Genomic DNA, 22,276 nt, shown 5'->3' with positions numbered 1-22,276 from the left:
CACCCCTTAAAACATATACAACCATAAGACGGCCTTCAGTAAAGAGAAGATACATTTTTCCAAAAGAGGCCTAAGGTCAAGAATGGGTACTTGAAAGCATGTTATTAATAAATAAACATTTGTTGTGTTAAAAAAAAAACAAAAAAGCCCTTATTGGTCTTAGGGGAGCAATGCTGTATTATGTTTGGCTTTAAATATCAACACAATTCAGACACGGATGGACCCCTCTACCGAAAAGCAGAAATGGGAAGTTGCTGGCGTTCCAAATTTCCCTATGGTTTCTTGAAAACTTTTTTCCAAACCTCCATTTTTTCCCTTCCCAGATTACCAATAATAATAATAATAATAAGGATAGTAGTAATAGTGCAAAATCCAAATTAAAATGCAATTTTTGACTTTTTGCTTGATGACATTTGCGAACGGAAAAATGCCAGGCGGCTACAATTCCCTAGAGAGGACACGGCAGCAAAGTAGCTGACGGAGTTTGGGTTCACAGCTTTCTGCTGTTATTGTTTATTATCATTCCTTTTTGAGTGACAAGCTGCAATCGCTAGCTGCGTTAATGCAGGGTTAATGAAAAATGAGGTTAAATTGTGGCTACCAGCAAATTGCAAGCCTTAGCTCATCACTTCCAAAGCCACAAGGCCTTGTGTGCTCTTCATAGGCAAACCAGATGCCAGAACCTAATCCAAGAGGTTTCGTTTAAAAAAGAAAGAAAGAAAAAAAAAAGCCACAAATACACAGGCCATGATCATTACAGACTCGAGAGGCCCAGAAGTGCTGCTCGCTATGAAGCCTGACAGCCCACCGCTCAGCTGGAGCGGCCTGAACTGCAATAGCTTGTTGTGCCAAGCAAAACCCTTTGTGGGTAAAAAACAGGACACTGCCATGCATTCTGGGAGAAACTGATGGAGTCCTGGTGCCAGTTTATAAAAATTAAAGGAACAGATAGACCATGGGGCCTTCAGCACTCAAAGCTATGCCAGCAAACATTACAGGAAACGATGATAGAAATGGAGAACTTGGCCTTGGCCGCTGTCCAATGAAATTACTTTTTTTTTGGTTAGGGACTCACTGCACGTTGAGGGTGGGCGCAAATGGAGTATGGATATGGGAATGGAGGGCTGTGACTCCTGCATTTGGAAAAAGCCAAGGACCTTCAGAGTTGCTTGAGTGAGCATTGAGCATCTCCTCATCAACTGCTGCAGTGTCTTGTCTGCCTGGAAGCCTTTTAAGTGTCTTGACTTCACTTATATTTCTGGGGAGACCTACTGACTGTGCTCACAAAATAAGAGAGAGTAAGTTGCCGGACAGTAGAAGGTAGGGAATAAAAACACAGGCATCAGTTGTAGACATTTTGCCCATTAGCCTAAATGCCGGTTTGGAAAACTTGCCATTTGGAGAAGAAACCCACATGATGGTCCATGGAAAACATTTTGGACTGATACATTGAGTAAGAATTCCGATGTCTGTTGAGGAAACCATGGGAGTAGAAATCCACGTACCCGTCTGTGGAAAATGTTTGATTTAGAGAAATGAAATAAAAGCCAAGCTTCAGTTGTTGAAAACATGTTACTCAACTAGAGGGAAAAAACACTAGGTGCCAGTATATGGAAAGTTGTGTGCCAGTTAGCCAATGGGAGGAAGAACCAGTCTGGGAAAATGTTAACTGCAACAGCCTGTTAAGTTAAAGGAGTGGAAGTGGAGATGCCAAGACATGGAAGTAAAGCAGGAAATGTAAAAAAAAAATAATTTGCCATTAGCCAATAGGAAAAGAAATTTAAATACCACTCTTTGGAAACTTTTGGCTGAAAGTTGGGGATAAACACCCAGGTGTCTGTTTGTGGAAAACATGTGCCTGATAGCTAATGGGAGGAGGTGCTCAGGTGCAAATCTGTGCAAAACGTCTACAGATTTGCCAAGAGGGAAAGAAACTCCGGTGCCAGAGTGTATAGAACATTTGGCAAAAAGTCAAAGTGAATACAGAAACCTAGTTTGGTGCCAGTCTGTGGAAAATGTTTTGCAATTAGTCCGTGGCATAGAAAATCCAATTAGCTTAAGACAGCAGAAGACCAGGTTGCAGTTTGCCAAGCTCCAGTGTGTCAGCACCCTTGACCAAAACTGGAAAAGAAAAAAAATCATTTCATTTGAAATGCAGAAATCCAGCACAACAGAAGAGGAAAGAGAGATGCTCTGAGAAGCCCATCTTCTATACCTGACAACTGAATGTGTCTTACACAAGGCCTTCGTTATTACAGCTGACTGGAAACTGTGAGCATGTCTGTCAGCTCAAGCTTAAGGTCATGTAAAGCAATGAAACTGGTGACAACCTGATGTGTTCATTCATTTGTTCTTCAATTAATGCAACACAGGAATATAAGAAAAGACGGGTCTGTGCAGTACCATTGAAAAGCTCTGATATGCAACTACTTCAAAAAAATATAAAAAAATTGAAGGACCAAGTTGTGTACCACTGCGTATGTAGTTGATCGGAACTCCTATTGGATATTTTAATCTGTACATTTGCACTGCAGAGTGGCATAGTGGCTCAACCATCATGGACCCAATATGCAGAGTTTGCTCCTGATTGTTGCCTGTGTCTTCTTCACATGTGCTCTATGTGTCTTTATGTTTTCTACAGGTCTTCTGGGATTCGATTGGATGTGTGAACCCTGTGAATGATGTGACCATGACCAGGATTGTTTCCTGCTGTGTGCCCAGTACTACCCAGGTAGGCTCATGCTCCCAATGAATTAGATTATCTTTTAAACCAATGTGTTGTGTTAATGTAATTTGCTCAACATCCAAGTTGATTACTTTGCTGTCTTCCTTAAGTAGGACACATTTAAACCTTCCCAATGCTAACATTGTATTTACATTTGAAATTTCTAATTAATCGAGCTTGATTTTGTACACCATCACTCACAGGTGGGCAGCAAGGGGACACATCAGTTAATACTGCTGCCCCTCAGATTCAAAATCTTGGGTTCAGATCTTGTACTCAGATGCTGTCAGTGCAAAGTTTGCACATTCTTCACATCTGTGTGACTTTGTGCAAGTTACTTAAACTACTACTGCTCTAAATGTTAAATTATATATATATATATATATATATATATATATATATATATATATATATATATATATATATATATATATATATATATATATATATATATATATATATATGTATATATATATATATATATGTGTGTGTGTGTGTGTGCAACCAGCTGCACTGACTTTACTTGTGCAATGCCTGGGAGTGTGTTCTATATAGTAAACTCCTTCAAAAGGTACATTCAGATAGTCTAGATAATGAATTAAATATTTCCATGTATTTTGTGTAGCTGAGGCAGAGGAAAGCAAAGTGATTCTCCTAGGATGGGAATCAAACTGTCAAGCATATGCTTCAAGGACCAGTGCCTTACTACCGAGCCACGTTACTAAAATTCCAGAGTCAGGAAGAACCAGGCACAATCCCAGTAGCCACTGAGACACAATGCCAGAACCAAACCTGCATCAGACAGCAGACAGTAAAAAGACACAACTGCTCACAACAGTTGTGTTGTACTAGTGTTGAATATGACAGTGACCTTCCAAAAGATCTGGGACTGCAGAGAAATACACACAGGTTCAAGAAATGAACTGCCTCTGCCTCTGCACCTCTGATGCTAACTGTCAAACAAATGCAAACTTTTTAACACTGGTGCCATGCTGATTTTATTCCCCAGGACACCATAAGATGACAAAGCTGATTTCATTTTGTTGTTTTGTAGATTGTATAAATGCTAATTATGATGGGAGTCAATTTAAATTGTAATCACAGATAAAGAAGCCACACTTAGTTAAAATGCCAAGTCAGCTCTCAGCCCCACTCAAAGCAAAATATAAAATAATCTTAATTCAGTCCTTTATGCAAAGCATGTAGGGGGGAGTCAGTGTGCCCAATATTTTTTAAGAAGCATATGCAAAAAGTTTTAATAGTGATGTGTTTTTGGAGCTCTGACTGTGCGGTCCAACACTCATTCTCGTTATTTAATTACTTTATTGGAAGGCACCATGACACCCAATAATAATCCAGTGTCATTAGGCCCCTCATACAGTTAATGTTTTCTGATTCCCTTCTTGATCGGTGGTTGTACTTTTCGGCACTATTATTCAGTTAAACTTGGAGCAGACTGCTAATTACTTAAACTCTGCTCCTGCACATCTTGAACCCCTTGCTGCTGAGTAGCACAAGAAAGAAACCACAGCCATATTTGAGTCATCCATCTTATCGTTAGTGATAATTTTCTTCATTTTTTTTTTTTTTATAAATTCCAAATGTATGAAATGTCTAAAACCTGTAATAAATATAATACTGCTTTATCTACACTACAGAAAATTGGAGGCAAAGCATCCCATTGTCCATTCCATTGCCAAACAGCATGTCAGGTACCCAGCATCAGCCATGTTTAAAGTTCACTCAGGTGGCATCAGCCTGTGATAAGGTAGAGTGCCAAGGTGGGTGGTGTGAAGACAGAAGAACAGACGTGAATACCAAATAAATAATCAGTAGTCTGTGAATGTGCAGTGTGGACCTGTGGTTAAAGCACAAGGCTGCTGGCATGACGCTCATCAATGCCTCACTGGGCATTTGTAACTAAATGACTTCACCTGCCAGGATTTTACGATCTATAAATGTCACAAAATTTGAGCGGTGCACCTTGGGAAAAGTAAAGTGTGTAAAGTACATTCTACATACAAAAGGTTACCAGCTCATTCTCCCAAATAACTCTCTGTGCAATACTGACCAGTTATCTTATTGGCTTAAAATATGACCCCCCCATAACTGGCTTTGTGAAATGCTTTGACACAGGGTTGCTGTTTTTGAGAATTACCAATGACTCTCTGTAAATTCAGATCAAGTCATTTCACTCGTCAGTATTCATGTTGTAACAATACAGAACCAATCTTTAGTTGATTTGGCAAGGAAATTCAATAACGAGAGGTTCAGAGCCTGGCAGGGAATCTAGCAGTGTTACTTTTTCTACTACTACTTTGTCTTTTTGGGAAAATTAACTAATTTAATATTCCTTTTATTATAGAACACAAAATAGTCAAGTGTGCCAAGCAGTTCCCAAGATGGCCAATCTAATGCAAAAAGCTGAATGTGTGTGTGTTTCTACTATGCAAATCCACAGAGCTGAATCTGTCTCTGCTAAATTTTGCATAGATTCCACATTTGTACAGGGGAAGACCATAAGTTTTGTATTGTTCTAAAATATATTCAGTGCCCCCACTCCAGGCAGCACTGTTAATAATGAATAAAAACTTAAAGGTTGAAAAATAATCAATAAAAGTAGTAACATCCTGTGACAGACTGGCACCCAGTCCAGGGATTGTTCCTGCCTTGAACAGAGTCCTGCCAACTTGGACTTTGGCCTGCTTGCCCTGCATTAGATTGAACTCTGAAATGGACTGGCACGCTGGCTCCCCCACTGTTGCCAGTATAGGCTGCAGCCCCCTGTGTCTCTGATCTAAATCAAGCTAGTTTGAGGGTTTTCTGTTCTGAAACAGTTGGTTTGTGCTTGTATGTTTTAGTCATTGTGAAAGAATATTTAACAGTTTGATTTAAATTGATGTTTTCATGCACTTCGGACTCTTATTGCAATAAACTAAATTGTATAGTCAGAAATTGGAGATGCCTCCTATCCATTTCTTATTCTTATCTCACTTTCTCTGTTATAGAGTAACAGGGAGCTGGAGCCTACTGAGCAGGAATCAGACCTGTACAGTGTGCCTGCCCATCACAGGGACAATAAATAAATTGTAAACTCGCTCATTAACTTCTCGTGTAAATCTAGGATAGCAGAGGAAGACCCACGCAGAAATGGGGAAAATGTGTAAACTTCGCACTGTACGTTGCCATCCCAGTATCAAAATGGAGCTTTGAGGAGACAGCACTAACCACAATGCTGCCCGTGCCATTCTCTAGTTACACACAGATTTACATGAACTGTCCAAACTGATGAAAACTGATTTTATTGTGAGCACAATCTCAGAGTACTTTAAAGAGCTGCTTCGATTATGGTAAGAATTAAATAAAAAGATCAGGAAATGAGTAATAACTACATGTAATACATGAATTCTCCTTAAGGATTTATTTGAAAGTTTGTGGAATAAAAACAAACGAGGGTGCAAAGACAAAAGTTAATGTAGAAAACACTAACATTCAAATTTGTAACACATAAGATTTACAAACCTGTCCTGATCAAACGTAAGGTGGCTCCAGCCTATTTAAGGGCACATGGAGCCATTTCAGAATCGCCAATTAATGTAACATGTATGTCTTCAGAGATGAGGAAAGAAAATCAGTGCTGAGAACATACAAACTCCATGTAATTACCAAATGGACACCAGATGTACCACCTAACCATCCCTGATAACCAAAACAATATGCATTGAAATAAGGCTAAAATGTCCTGGGAGCTGCGCTGACAATATGTCTGAAAGAGAAATGGGATGCTGAATGTCGTCTTGAAATGCCCCCTAGTGATTTTATGCAGTCAGACACGATACAAACTTTTGTTTGAGAGTGTAATGACAGAGTGAAAAGAGATTCTGGAATTGTCTTCAATGTTTATTGCCACCTCTGACGCCAGTGAGCAGAGCAGGCCAGTGCAAATACCACATGGCTGTCAATGTTTGCCAGCGTATGCGCCTCCAGCGGACAGACTTGTAGAATGTGCTGTTTGAACAAAAAGAGAGATTAGGAAGCACGTGAGACATCCCAGCTCGCACCTCAGCTGCCATGCAAAAATCCAGTTATGTTACAGCCACCCTGGCATAAGAACCTTTTGAAATTATTCTCGCATTTATCATTACTTTATGGTTACAAGCAGTATGAGCATGAGATCAGTAAAGGGCTGGCAACCATTTGTCAAATCGGCAAAGCACACTTAAAACGACTTGTCTTGGGGAACCAAAAACCTGCTCTGGCGGCCATACTGGAAGAAATTCTGAAGTCTTCAGATGTAAGGGTGTAGAAACCAATGAGTTCAGAACAGCATTAATCTGTTAAGACTAAATAGTTAAAAGGTATATACTGTGAACCTCAAACTCAACAGACTCGGGCTGCAGTCCTGTGCCAGACTTAGCCTGTGTGAAGCTTCTTTGTGAATTTCCTCTTGCCTTCTTAAAGATCAAGGGACCAGAGTTGTTCCTCAGAGATGTGCCATAGGAGAACCATTTTAGTTCCCTAAAGAACAATCCATGTGAAGATTCCAAAAAAACCTTTTATTTATTTAGATCCATAACAGGTTCCATAAATAACCAAGATGATAACAGATTTGTGAATACCAATGGTTCATAATTTTAAAATGATTCTTGCTGCATACAATAACACAGACTAAGTTCAGGTTTTCTTGGTCAATTATTATCCTTCTAGATAGCCCACTATATATTAAAGATTTCTCTTTTTGCATATATTACAAAATTTTTCAGTGTAAAACACATTCTCATATACAAAAAACTCTTATCACAACAAAATCTTGCTTTGTCAAGCAGTGGTTCTATGAGGAAACATATGACCCAGTAAAGTGCCATTAAAGAACTACAGTATTATTTTTAGTTTGCACATCTGCATGATGTAACTAGTAGCTCTAAACTGGCTGAATGTGAGCAAGTGTTTTTCTGTGATGGACTGTCGCCTCATCCAGGGTTGTTTCCTGTTCTCCATCAGATTATGCCATCATAGGTTCTAACACCCCTAAGACTAAAGTGAAAATAACACCTTCAGAATTAAAACCTATAGAAAGATAAACTCCTATCAATTACAACAGATGTCTCATCAGAAATTCTTTAATATGGGTGCACTGGAAACTGTTGTGGAAAAGAGGATGATAGCAAAATTGGATGCCATCATGAAACATTTTCTCCATCCCCTACAGGAGGCACTCTCTTGGAGCATTTTAGGCCACAGGCTCATTCCACCACAGTGTGCTAAGAAGAACCTCTTGGCGTCTTTTCTGCCCGATGCTATCAGGCAATTCAATGCTTTCACCTGATGTACTTGTTTATAGATAGATAGATAGATAGATAGATAGATAGATAGATAGATAGATAGATAGATAGATAGATAGATAGATAGATAGATAGATACTTTATTAATGTATTTTGTATTTATTTATCACTTGATTGTTTGATTGTATTATTTGTCTTATGAGTCTGTAGCCTTGTTTTCATGTTTATGCTACTGTATGCATTTAAATTTACCCAAGGGACTAATAAAGTTTATCTAATCTAATGCTAATCTAAATAAAAAGATGCCTATAAAGCAAATGGTCTTAAAGATGGATAGTGAAATATATATAGCCAATGAAGTGAAAAAATAAGATGAAATAGATGAATTCATGTATCTGTAGGCTTTAAATTTATTTATTTGGCTGAAATCTTTATTCAGGTAATTTAAAAAAAATTGGTAAAATTTCTTTTGTTTTTCCTATTGGACCTGCTCATGGTGGAATTTGAACCCAGAACAAGTCCAAACCCTTAACCACTCCACCACTCAGTCTGCCACCATTACTGTTGATAATTTATGTAAATAATGACAACTTTTTAAAAGTATCTGGATGAGATGTTGGGACAGGATTGGCTAATAAGTAATCAAGTGATTTTGTTGGACTGTGTATTCTGCTCTTATTTGTCAAGCTTCTTATGTTCTTTTCACGTATATACAGTATTAGCCATCCATCCATCCATTATCCAGCATGCCATATCCTAACTACAGGGTCACGGAGGTCTCTGGAGCCAATCCCAGCCAACACAGGGCACAAGGCAGGAAACAAACCCCGGGCAGGGCGCCAGCCCACCAATGGGTGTATACAGTATTAAAGTGTATAAATCTTTACTGGGTTTCATGGTATCAATAGTAAGTGTGGAGTGTTAGTGGCATTAGTTTGCAATATATAACATTTTTAATGAGACTGTTTTTTTCATGTAGATAGATAGATAGATAGATAGATAGATAGATAGATAGATAGATAGATAGATAGATAGATAGATAGATAGATAGATAGATAGATAGATAGATAGATAGATATGAATGGCACTAAATAATAGATAGATAGATAGATAGATAACTTCAGAAACACATCTCTCAATTTACAAACTATAGAAATGATTATTAAAGTTACAGATAGCTAGTGCTATAACTAGGGATTTCTACTTTATCTGGGGGAAAATGCGGTTATTTTGCATTTCCAGTAGTCTTTTGATAGTACAGATTGATTTATCCTGATAAATGGTAGGCCGATGTTTGTTCTGTAAACTGAGAAATATTTCTAAGTGGTGACAATCTAAGCATTGAGAGCAGGGCCTTGTATTCTGATCCTCACGAACAGAGCTTAAGTCCCCACTGGCAAGCTATCTTTTGAATTTCTTAAGTCGCCGTTTTTTTCACCAGACCAGGACCTCCACAATGCAGTAAACATAAAAAAAAAAAAAATCACGTGTGAGTTTGCAAAGTCTCAGGATAAAGAAGACGTAACCCAAAATCGCGTCTCCTAAGTGGCCCTCGTTAAAGATGAGAAAACCTTCAAAAACTGGGCGCATGCGCTAAAGCAAAAAAACTATTTGTGCTTCAGAGACCCTTTAAAAATGCAAAATGTTAACATTATGGCACAGAAAGAACAATGGACGACGCGGAAGGAAAGCGAGTTCCTCAAGTCTTTTCCACACTCCCAGTCTTGCGGCTACATTTCAGGCTCCAGTGACACATGAGCTGTACAGATGTGACCACAGAGACGCGGAAAATCGTCTTAGATTCCGAGTTCAGTACAGTCGATTGTAGTCAGCTTGGGCAACAGTTACCTCATGTCATTTTGTTTTCTCCCTTTTTTTAAAGGACACCTTAGCCAGAGAGCAAACTTGCCCGCCACCGACTGACAGCTCATGTTCGTCAGTTTTAAAATGGGGAGAAGACACTCACGGCTCCTTCATAAATTGGTGGGATGTTGCAAGATTACAAAATTAGTTGTGCAACCCGATAGTGGCAAAGGTGAGACAGTTGCCGTTGCCCTGGCTCTGGCACACCTGCGTGGCTGCTCATCCTTTGTGTTTTGTTTTTCGTTTCAGCCAGTAACCGTTCCTCACATGAGATACTGTTTGCTCACAGGAGCTCCTCTTTCCCTTCATTACCAACGGTAAACGAATAAACAATTGAGCACAGCCCCCGAATCAAAACAATAAGTGCATTTAAGCAACGCTCACTGGGTTCCAGCATCAGAGCGGACGTTTGTCTAAAACTGACTGCACTGCATGGCGGGTATTTTAATGGCTTTTCGAAGAAATCATTACGACAGAATTAATCTGATACCATCCTCGTGTTTGTTTAGGCGTACCGTTCAATTCAACCTGGTCTTCCTTTGTGCAAGAAAACATATTTATATCCGGGAGAGATGTAGCCAACCTCAAAACAGACAGCACCAGTCATCCCCAGGTGCCTAAGAATGAACGACGCAGTCCTGCCTGCATTTCACACTTGGAATCTGTCCATCTTTATCTTGTACTGCGGACCGCAGAAACACACAACTGCACATCCCACGTCGCTAAAAGATGCGTTAGAATGAAAATCAAAGCCCTGTGCGCTTCGTGTTCTATTGTTTTAGACAATTACGGATTGGCTCTTTTTATATCTGCTCCTGAAGTTTAGTAAAGGCCTTGATTAAAGTATTCGAAGGCGGGTGAAGGAAATTCAATAAAAAAATATAGTAAAGTAGAAATGCAAATTCCAGACGCCCATTGGAAAAGAGAGAATAGCGCACAGATATAGCAAATATTTGTTCTTAATAAAACAGACAAGCCCACAGCCGACAATATTAATACATGCGCGGGAAATGCCCCCAGAAATTCAGTCTCGCCGCTGCGTCTTCATATAATCTCTCCTACTACAGGTGACCGTTACAAGAATGTGGCTGAAAGTCTTTTCCTAATGCGATGCTTTATGATTTATTATTACATGAGATAATTACAGGTTCCGTTACGACCGCTCTTGAGCTGCAATTAAAGCACGGCCTTGAGTCACGCAGTTTGTGGGCTGCCTAATGCACTCTAAATGAATGTCATAAAAGTTTCAAAATAGGTGTGAATTACAAAGGCAAGCGTGCATTTTATTTTCTGCACTGCCGCCTTGCTGATTTATGCAGCTTTATCTGAAAGTGCCTTTTGTCTTCTTCTTTTTTTTGACTGGGATGTTCCCAGCAGGTTTTCGTGTCGGGTCACAATAAGGTGCTGTTAGAAAACAGAGATACAGAGATTCAGTGCACATGGGCATGTTCATTGTTGTGTTGCATGTGTTTAGGACGTCCCAAATTGGCACAGTGCTTTCTTTTCCAAAGCCCACTTTGCAGAGGTTGTATCTCAGACAAGTTGCTACAGGAGAGGATGCTCCTCAAGGCCTGCAGAGATCCATCCTTCTTCATTATGTGTGCTTTGCAGGGACATACTGCCTCTGCAGCAAAAAAAAAAAAAAATGTGCTTGGCTCAGAATCATCCCTGCATCGGTTCTAGTGAACACTGTGGTTCTACTGACATTTTGCAAAATTTTAATCCTGTGGACAAATTAATTGGGAAACCAGGAGAGATATTTTTACTTGGTCACCCTACTGTAAAGTCTAGGAAAGCTAACAACCACAAAGCAAGCGGAGCCCACAATACTAATATTATTCTTCATGAATATGTTATTAAAGAGAAGCCTGGACCTCAAAGTATAGTCCTAACATTAAGGAATAAAAGGACAACATAAAAAAATCTGTGAAATAGTTACACTCATTCAAAAGGAGCACCTCACCAGAAATGAAAACCCATAGTCAGAACAGAGCAGCCACAATATCAAATTGCACATAAAATAAAAGAGAAAACCAGGGTAGCCATGCCTTTACTTGTCAATTCAACTATCCATGCTCAGAATCTGTTTTCTCCATTATAGGGTCACAGAGGGCATGGGACCTTTTCTGGCAGCCTCAGAGGTAAGGCAGGAAGATCTGTAAATGAGACATCAGACAGCACACATGCACCCACTTTCATCCATCCATTTCCAAATTTCTGAGCTGGTTTTCTCAGAGTAATGACCAGTCAGCCATAAATAAACAAGTGGCTCTTCACGGTGATGCCTTAGGCCAACTATTTTCAGTTCCAAAAAGAACCAACCACAATAGGATTCTACAGAAGGATCCTTTATTTATTTAGATCCATAACAGGCTCTACAAAAAAATGGAAAGACTATAGGTTTCCTGATTTTTAAAGGATTGTCACTGCATACGATCACCTAGGCTCAGTTTGGGTTTTGTTGCTCTTGTTTGTATCTCACTAAGTAGCCTGCTAGACATGAAAGATTTCTGTTTTGTCCACATTTTAGGATTCTTTTCAAAGAATTGATTTAATATGCAAAAAAAGTGTCCAAAACAAAATGGTTCTCATAGTGAAACAATAGTTCAACAAGAAACCACACAACCCCACTACAGTTTAGAACTAGTGTTTTTAAGGGTGTGGGATGAGATTGCCTGTCTATTACAGGACATCCACATACAAGGACAATTTAGAGACACCATCTAAACAAACATTAACATCTTTGGGGTGAAAGTTAAGAGAAAGTAGAGAGAGAGAAAGAGAAAAAGAAAGAAGAACTGAGCCAGGAATTACACTTGGGTCCAGCTAGCAGCATTGCAGTACATCATCATACCAGCCATGTCTGTACTTGTGTGCTTCACAATTAAAATTACACAACTGCTTTTTAATTACCCCACTGTTTATTAAAAATAAATCAGTCATGCATGGAGATGATAGAAATATACTAATATGGTGTAATATGCCCACTATAAAAAACCATACAGGACGTGAATCATCATTCTGTACATACTTATTGAATTGATGTGCAAAAATGTTGCATCTTGAGAAGATCTCTTTGTGGAATCAGTCAACATTTTTGACCTGTGTTTTTCACGGTGACTCATCCTGATTCCAGTTTAACGTAAAACGTCAAATCTACGCTCTTTGTCTGAATCAGCTACAAACTGAAGAAAATGAGGGGTCTGTGTCGAGAATTGGCTAAACGAGGGCTTGCAAAATAAATGAACCAAAGATCCTCGTTACTTTGTGCACGTTTTTTTTCTTTCCTACAGCCTAGTGGTTAAAAGCTGCAAGTACCAGGTGGTCCTTTTTGACCCCCAACCCCAAATAGGCTACAACGTTAACTTTAGTCGACAACCCCAGAGAAAATCCCCGCGCCCCGCCACCAGGAGGCGGCAGTGTCTACTACTGATAATTTCCCTCATTCCCGTTCAGAAGTCTGCCACCTCCGCCCCACGTCCTCGCGTGTCTTTAAACGCGTCCCTATGGTGACGGAATCGCCATCTTTAACTATGAGATCCGCATCGCCTCCGCGCACTACTCGCCGTCTTGTTTTGTGAAGCAGCTGAATGGTTGACAAAAGTTGACGCAGAGGAATAGTTGTTGTTCATTGTCCTCTGCCAGACTTCTAGCGGTGAGAGATAATGTCCCTGTGATTGAAGTCGGAATGTTTCAACCTCGGACACACACACAAAAAAACACAAACTTAAAATTCTGTGACTGGCGTGAAAAGCGCTCATGCGGGGCATTGAGGGACTTGCCACTTTCTAAGACACCACTCCACTCCTTCAAAAATAATGCAATCCTGGAGACAAATAAACGGTAATTCTAACGAGGAGGTACAAATAAACTAAAAAGCGAACTAAAGCTAGGCAGTTTGCTTATGTGTTTATCAGTATCTGAAATACACAGCCATTAAATCAATACGTGTACGAATTAATAATTAGGTTTGGTTTTATTATCAGCAGGACTTAACAACGATAATGGTATGATTTTAAAGTGTGTGAAGATAATAGGGACAATGATCAGTACACCCACACACTCGGTGACGATTTACAACTAGGCGGTTATATTTAAAAAAAAAAAGCACGTATTGCTCTGCCAATGCCTTATGTTTCAAGCGCACTCCGCACTTTTGAAATGTCTTCGTTTTCTTTCATAATGCAAAATCACTGAGCTTTGTCGAGGATACTGTGCCTTGTAATTAAATCCAATTAAAGCCAATGCCAAACACACACACGGAATGGGCAAATGGATTTTTCCTCGAGGTATAAATTCTGGAAATAAAGAAAGACCTAGATACGAAAATGAAGCGTCGAGTAGTCAGGGAAGTTTCACAAAAAGGTCAGGCGGCACACAGAACCAAATAAATACACCCAATTATAACAGACTGCTGCGCACAATAGCTCAGCGCACATACAACACCTGAGTAACCAAACTATACATTTTGACGCGTATTAAAAAAAAAAAAAAACAAGATTTAACGATACACAGAAAATACATCTTTGTGTAATTACAGTGAGGCGATTTTCTTAAAACGCCACGCGCATGGATTTGGGATAAATTACCCAAAGTGAAAGCACACATAGCTTCACACCAACAGATAGAAAGTGAAACGTGCGAACTGTTTGTTTTATCCGTGACCTGACTCACTTGAACCTATGAATGTTCTGCACAGCATTTCCATTTTAAGCCTGCGCATCCATAAAATGCAATACAAATCCAATCATTTCAGTTAATAATACAAGCAGGCTTTTTAAACAGTACTAGATTTCAAAATTAATGAGGAAACGGTTTAATTGTAAAAGCAGATTGCAATTTTGTTAATGCCGCAATTAGACTGAGTAGTGAACCTGGTTATCATGCTGGTTTATACGTTGTTTCTTCTTTCAAGCCTATCTGTATCAGTCCTAACATTGGGTCTTTTTATTCTAATTGCAATGCATAGCCTTTTCTAATTTTTTTTTTTTTTTTTTTTTTTGCTGCACAGAAAAGTGCTAATAAATTTGTGATTTGCATTACAACAAGAATTTTACAAACTGTAGACAACGAATGTCACCGCTATTCTTTGTTCCTCACGCTGCTATTCTCGCCCATTCCAAACCCGTGCCATCACGATCAGGGTGGACTGGTCACTTTTCGGCATCGTCAACGCAAAGCATTTTAGTGAGCAACACAGAAGCCTCTCACAGGGCATACCACCCGATCAACTAGTGCGAAGTGAAGGGCGTCATTCACGAAAGGCAGTGAAGCGGCTCCGCAATTCTCTGTAGTGCTGTGTTGTTATCTGCTGCTGCTGTTGCGATTCTTAGCATTCACATCGCCGCATCTCATGATACACAATCAAGACATTTACACATCTCATTGATTGTGCTCATTATTACATTTAAGTAATCCACAGCATGAAACCTGCTTCAAGTATGAAGAAAATGGTAAGATATATTTTGTATATAAGATCAATTACACAGACACACACCCGTATGTATGTATGTATGTGTGCGTAAACCCCGATTCTGCTCAGGATGCGCGTGATTTAAAATGATATAGTGTTAAATTAAATGAACTCTTATATTATAAACCCTTAAAAAATATGTACGGAAAGAACACGTAACATGTTAAATCTTTCGAGTTTGTTGCGTGAATTCAATTGGCAATGTTTAACTTATGCATCTATACATAATAATAATGTTGACATGAAAAGTAATATATCACTTAGGAAACTAAAATTATATCTGATACAATCCACTGTAACAATGTATAATGAAATGCTCTGAAACACATACAAAGAATATTTAAAGTCCGAACATCTCACCAGTCCATTACGTTTTCTTCGACGGAGCTCTGATTTAAATGAATGTGTCTTTGTGCTTAAGATAATACATTGTGCGTTTTAAAGTATAATTGAATTTCACATGTATAATTATTCTATCGCTTCCTTTGCGTTACACGTATAGTGAATAGGAAAACAAAAAAAAATCAACAATATTGGGACGTCTGCGTATGCGCTGAATAGTCATCGTTTACTTTATTTTAGAAGGTACACGTTCTTCGGTATTGACATTTTTTTAATTGAATGGTATCCTTTAATGAGCATGGAAAATAAATTACAGGTATTATCTGTATAAAGCGCTTTGAGTGTTTAGAAAAGCACTATATAAATGTAACTATGTACGAAGTGAATGTGATCAGGTTTTATTCGCGTGGTAACAGAGAGACGATTTAAAGTTTGAATATTTATAATAAGGTATAGTAGAAATCAATTTATTATCGACTGTATTTGTATATATAACAACAGTCCCACGTACACTTTACACATAAAATTGTGAATAAATATAAAAATGTAGTATGCGTCTTTTCAGACACAGAAATGCGACCCAATAACGCCCTGTAGTTTGTAACGTACTTCATTGAAACGTTTAAGGGCGTTGGTGTGATAAACTAGCAATATCAGTTTAATTCGTGGCATTTAATATCATCCCAGATATTTGGACGGAGTGCAGGCAAATGACGAGAATAGCATCACAATACTAATTAAAGATTCCATGAGTGCGGGAGTAACACTTTTTATTTGCACGAGAAACAACAAAAACCCCGACCAAGACCCCGGCCCCAGAGCCAGATCCCCAGGTGCACACATGCTAGGTAAAGGAAAGCCCCTGGAGGGCAGCGCTTACTGCTGGTAGTCCTGTTTGCAGTAGAGTTTCCTGTCCCGGAAGTAGCAGCTGGTGGTGAGCGGCTGTTGACACACTCCGCACTGCAAACACTCCTCATGCCAGGAGGACTCGTTCACTCTCATCAAGAAGCGGTCCGCGATCGGCCGCTGGCAGCCCTCACAAACGGCCGGGTGATGGCAGTCGGACCCTGTGGGCACCAAGACACAGACACGAATTTAGAAAGAGTTTCCCCAAACTGGAATCAGAACAAAAACAATAACAATATTTTAAGTCATACACTGATTGGAGCAGGACATTATCCCCAATCGCTCAGCGTTGATTTATTTGGGTAAAGATTTATTAGTAAAGATAGCCGTGTGGAATTCGAGCTGAGTTTCGGATACCTATGAGAATGTCGAAAGTAAAACAAGAATAAAAGCCCTCTCTTTTAACTTTGTCACGTTTGTTACATTTTAAATTCAAGCCACAAGCTAATTCACTTAAGTCATTGATATATGAAACAAGCTAGACTTTTGTGTGTATTAAACAAGTAAAACGACTCGCAAAATAAATAGTTACGTCGATACAATGTTAGTAAATTCAAGTATATTCTAAGGTTATTTGGAAGATCGTATTGTCCATTAAAGATGGAGAAATAGATAGATATTCTTATGTCTTTCTAATGGCTCTGTATCGTGAATGCATTTAATAAAGTGGAGAGCACAGCTAGATTCACTTTATTAATTTTTACAATATTTAAATGACGCGTATTTATATTTAAGTGTAAGTAGCTATCATGCTAACAGGATATTACCCAACGTTTAGGTCTGCATTGTTCACCCAAGCTTTTCCATTTACGTAAATACTTTTAAATGTTAGGTTTAATTTCTTGTGAAAACATTATTATTATTATTATTATTATTATTATTATTATTATTATTATTATTAATAGTAGTATTAGCAGTAAAAGTATTGTGGTGTGCAGTTTTTTTTTTTATCCAAATATTTTTGACAAATAATACAATATTTCTGTGTCGTCTTTAAAGCTCTACTTTACAATAAAAATGAACACATATATTGAAAAGTATGTAGGACTGCTTCATTAAAGTTGTTGAAATTGTAATATTTAATTATTTACTCCTTAGTTTAATACAACAGTGATATTTTAAATAATACATAATAATGCATTCTCGATCCCAATCAGTGTGGAATCAAATTAAGTTTAAAATGTTCCTGCTGAAGCATTAATAGATAAAACACTTTTAAAAACTTTCTCCTCAATTTGATTGATAAAGGTATTTAGCATATTCAAATCCAAACTAATTACAGTAACGGTAGCTTATCTCTGGAAAGACAGTTTTTTAAAAGTCAGGTCACGGTGGATTGCTTTTAATCTATTCAAATGTCATAAAAAGCAGTATAATTTGAAAAAAAAAAATATGGATTTAAAGCACCGTGGTGATGATTTGAATGTAACGTTCTGCATCACAAAGAAACCTTTAAAAACACTGCCAGCCAAATCGTATAAGCCGGTCAAACAAGCAAAATTGTCACATTCGAATGTATTATGTTATTAAAACGCTGCCTTGCTTTGAATAAAAGTGGCCACATTCCAGGTGTCCTAACTTGTGTTTTTAACACCTGGCTTCTTATGACATTAAATTGAAAAAATACGTAAACTGTTAAATATATCATTTTAAAAATCGAACGCTGTTAAACGATATAAAAATAATCCTGTTTTCTCATTATAATAATTATATCAACCATCTTTATCAAAATGATGGAAAAAACAATTTCTAACAGTAACTTATAAAAGCAAAAGTGCAAAAGCTGTCCTGCTTTTAAAAAAAATATTTATATATAAATTATCACTTACACTGGTATAGTGTACAATAACAAATTATTACGAGTAAGTGCAGCTGCCTTTCACTCAAAAAACAAAATCCAGATTAAGAAATGTTATTGCATCATAATTTTAGAATAAATACAAATGAATTGGAAGAGGCATAAAGAAAGAAAAAAAAAAAAGCCTTTATAGCTGAACAATAATTTATGGACCAAGTAGAGGTTGTCAGTTTTAGGAACCACTTTAGAAAAACTACAAGATACGTGGTGTAGTAAGACACTCAAAATTGAAGGGCATTGGAAAAATGACTTTTTTTTATTATAATTTTTCTTTACATAATGCAAAACATACCATCCATAATGTAGACTTATTTAAAAGTGTGTATTGCTACAGAAGAAAAACTAAAGGGGACAACTGGGAGAGAGTGTAGGGTGAAACATTCCGGAAACTGTACAGTGATGTGTGCACCCTGAGGTAAAGAGAAAATCAAATTAACGCGCAAAAATTGTTTTGGAAGAAAATGACTTGTAAAAACCTTGGAAGGAAGCACTTGAGGCAAAATAATGGCCACAAAGAAGTGATATGAATTAAATAAATAATCAAATAATTAATTAAATAAATAAATAAAATGCATAAAATGGTTGATCTACAAATGCGTTTGAAAACACTGAAAGTGAATGAAGGAGCGTGCGAGGAAAGTGTTCACAACACGCGAGGAAAGTGCTCGACAACGCAATAAAGTCTTCTAAAAATGCAAATTTCGTAAAATGTGGTTGTGGTGTCACAAAAGTGTATTCTGAAAAGATGTGTGCTCTGCTTTTAGTTACAGAAGCCATGTAGAACTGAGCATAAAGTATCACAGAAACTCACCAAGCAGCACTCCAAAAGTAGGTGGTCCTGAACGGAGAGGGTGATCTTCCAGTTTAATTCCGTCCAGCATCTTGGAGCAGTCGGACTGGGTTCTGTTGGCGAAGCACCTTCCCAGTGACTCGGGACCTGTTGCGACATCCATATCAATGAAATCAGTCACAGGCAGGTCTCCAAAATTTTACTTGCAGATCGAAATCTTGGCACTTCACACAACTACTAAAACACAGGCAGACGGCACTCATGCAGCGAGGCAGGGTCTCCTTAAAAAACAAAATACAAGAAGGAGGAAAAGAAAAACGGTGCCCCAGCAGATACACCGAGAAGCGATGGCTAAGAGCCGGTGAGACACCACAACATTCACAACATGAGCACACTGTCACCTGTTCAAACTTTTCGGTTCTTTTTCTTTCTCTTTCTTTACTCGCTCAAAGTGTGACGGTCCTAAGATAAGCCGCGTTTCTCCAAAGTGCACAGACACCACCACTCGTGAAGTCCACCGCCTGACCGACAGTCGACTGAGAGGTATGTGCAAGTAAATCCAGGAGGGGCGATCCGAGGGGTCCCAAATCTGCGTGGAGGAGCCACTAAGTGCCATCAAGCGCCCTGCGCTCCGCTCCCACTTCACAGCCGAGATTGCGGCGCAAGAATACGCGCTGACGTTTCACCCTATGCTGGTGTTCTTACGCCGCACGACGTTCCGCCTCCAAAATGTCAACTAGTGCGGAGAAGAGGCTTCGCAGTGTAAAGTCGATCAGACACTCATAGAGACGTTTAAAGAACACAACAAGGGGGTCTAACACGCGCAGGTCTTCCCTTATCCCGACAAAAAGGAAATATAACCGAATCAAATAAATAAATAATAACTAAGCGTGTGAGCCGATGTGAAAGTGATTTTAAAAACGGTGTGAAAAAATAACGTAGGCGAAAAGTTTGATACTGAATTAAATTGTGCAAGTGTTATTTATTTTCAAGTGTGTAGAAAATTGACATTAATTTACTTTTATTGCAATGTACAATACATTCAAAATGAATACTGTATGTGTTTAGTTGTTTGAATATATTTGCCCCATCGAATGTGTATACGCATATACTTAGGTAATGTATTGGCCATTAAAATGCGGTGGTGTTAGACATAAGACTAAGATAATATTTTAATCACAAAAATACCAATAATCTAATTTCATACTTTTGGTTTTAGTCAAAATAAAACTAACAGTAGCTCGTGTTAAATAGAAATATTTCAATTTAAAACATATATTTTTCCATTCATTTTATATGTCCTTCAACGAACGAATCCCCTTTAACAATCCAATGACATTCTCGTTTTACTGTTGCCACTCTAATTCATATTTGTCTACCATCCGATTTATTTACAAACGCTTATTTGAGTATTTCGACGGTAGTCAGTGATCAAGTTTTGCCGTAAAATTCACAGAACATTTTAGTTAAAATCCTTTCTTGGTTCTTCTTGTGGAAAAAGGCGTTTTGTGAATGCGCGTGTATATTTATTATATCGTTCAAACACAACGAGAATAGCTCATTTATCTTTGACGGCCTCTTTTGCCATTCAGAGTTACTTTATTTATTAAATAGAGGTAAGTCACCTGTGTGTCCGAGATTATTACCCAAGGCATGGGATATTTGTGAAAAGCAAGTCGATATTATATTTATTATTTTGCCTCGACTTTGCATGGGCGTCAGTGAGAGTGCTGGGCACACAGAGGCACAAGTCGGTGACAGAAGCGTAGATGAAGAGAACAAAGGCATTTGTCGTTTTAGGTTTTTTCCCTTTCTTTCATTTTTTATTTTGTTTCGTTTTAATATTTATGTTTCTATTATTTATGCTATGTTAATTCGAAATAAACACGAGTATTAATAAGTCAACTGAAAAAATAGATGGACAAATAAAGTTAGTTCTGGACCGCTGAGGTAAGTTTGAGGTATTCAAATGCGTCTTTAGATTTCGTTCACGAAGTTGTGCCTTTTGACGCAAAGAAGCGACTAGACAGCGTCAAAGCTACTCACAGCTTTTATTTTTGGAGCCTTTAAAATGATCTGGAACTTTCTAGACGTTAGTACAGTAAGCGTTATTACTGCATATGCTCTTTTAAAATAATATCATTTTTCAATGCAGATTAATAAATTCGATATAATTTGAGACCGTTCCGCGTCTTTCTTTCTTTCTTTCTTTCTTTCTTTCTTTCTTTCTTTCTTTCTTTCTTTACATATTATATATATAGAACAGAATTTGTTAAAACACATTTGGAGATTTTGCTGTTTTTGATATTGTACCTATCAGAATAGTCTTTTATGCCTCCCTGTATTTTTGTCATCATGTTTATTAGAGCATTTTATTTGCAGTTTCACATTATGTTGACGGGTTATACAAAATTCAATTTGAGTTTTAATTTACCGTCGTCTGTCACTTTCTAAATTTCTGTATACATATGAATATATTGTTCTATGTTGATATTTACGCACGTTATTTGTTTAACTGAAAAAAGAAAATGACATAGATTGTATTTTTATACATACAAAGTACGGCATTAACTGTGCCATTTCTTAAATCGTGTACAAAGCGTCAGTGCCCAGATGAAGATGAAATTACAGTTGATGTAATCCGACTGTGACTTTATTGTGAAATGTAAGACCCCCTATTCACACACATGCACACACACACACTCTTGGGTACTGGGGAAGCTGGCATAAGACTAGAAAGAATGGGGATTAGTATTTTAGAAGATGAGGTTCTGTTAAATCATTCGAAATAGCGCAGTATTAGAGCCACAAAAAAGACATCAATCCGCCAGTGTAGCTTTCATAAACGGTACAGGGATGGTCTGTGATTTGCATGAATGTCGATAATATGACCCGATCCAATGAACTACCCAGCGTGACCCTCGTGAAAGTCTTTCCGCTATGAATATGTGTTTATGAATATGTGTTTATGTTTAATCTGCATCTGGAAGCAGAAAAAAATGTCAGTAATCCGCACCTAGAATTACACGTCGTACAA

The 22,276-nt window shown here is 38.1% G+C and overlaps 1 protein-coding gene across 2 annotated transcripts in view; it reads right to left on the bottom strand.

Annotated features, from left to right (window-relative positions):
• Positions 1-19,889, bottom strand: part of LOC120536087 (LIM/homeobox protein LMX-1.2) — a 194,110-nt gene extending 174,221 nt beyond the window's left edge. The window contains exons 1-3 of one of the 2 annotated variants that reach the window (XM_039764457.1): positions 19,641-19,889; positions 19,261-19,386; positions 16,566-16,752 (exon numbers count right to left, since the gene is read on the bottom strand). In XM_039764457.1, the coding sequence (XP_039620391.1) occupies positions 16,566-16,752; positions 19,261-19,330 (257 nt within the window). In that variant the 5' untranslated portion in view covers positions 19,331-19,386; positions 19,641-19,889. Of the gene's footprint in view, positions 1-16,565; positions 16,753-19,260 lie in introns of both variants that reach the window. The other variant, XM_039764456.1, reaches the window with a different exon arrangement.
• Positions 19,890-22,276: the final 2,387 nt, after the last annotated feature.

Source organism: Polypterus senegalus, chromosome 9 (assembly GCF_016835505.1).
Source record: "Polypterus senegalus isolate Bchr_013 chromosome 9, ASM1683550v1, whole genome shotgun sequence".
Classification (NCBI taxonomy): domain Eukaryota; kingdom Metazoa; phylum Chordata; class Cladistia; order Polypteriformes; family Polypteridae; genus Polypterus; species Polypterus senegalus.
The sequence above is the reverse complement of the archived record's forward strand: the minus strand, read 5'-3'. Positions and strand labels throughout refer to the sequence as shown.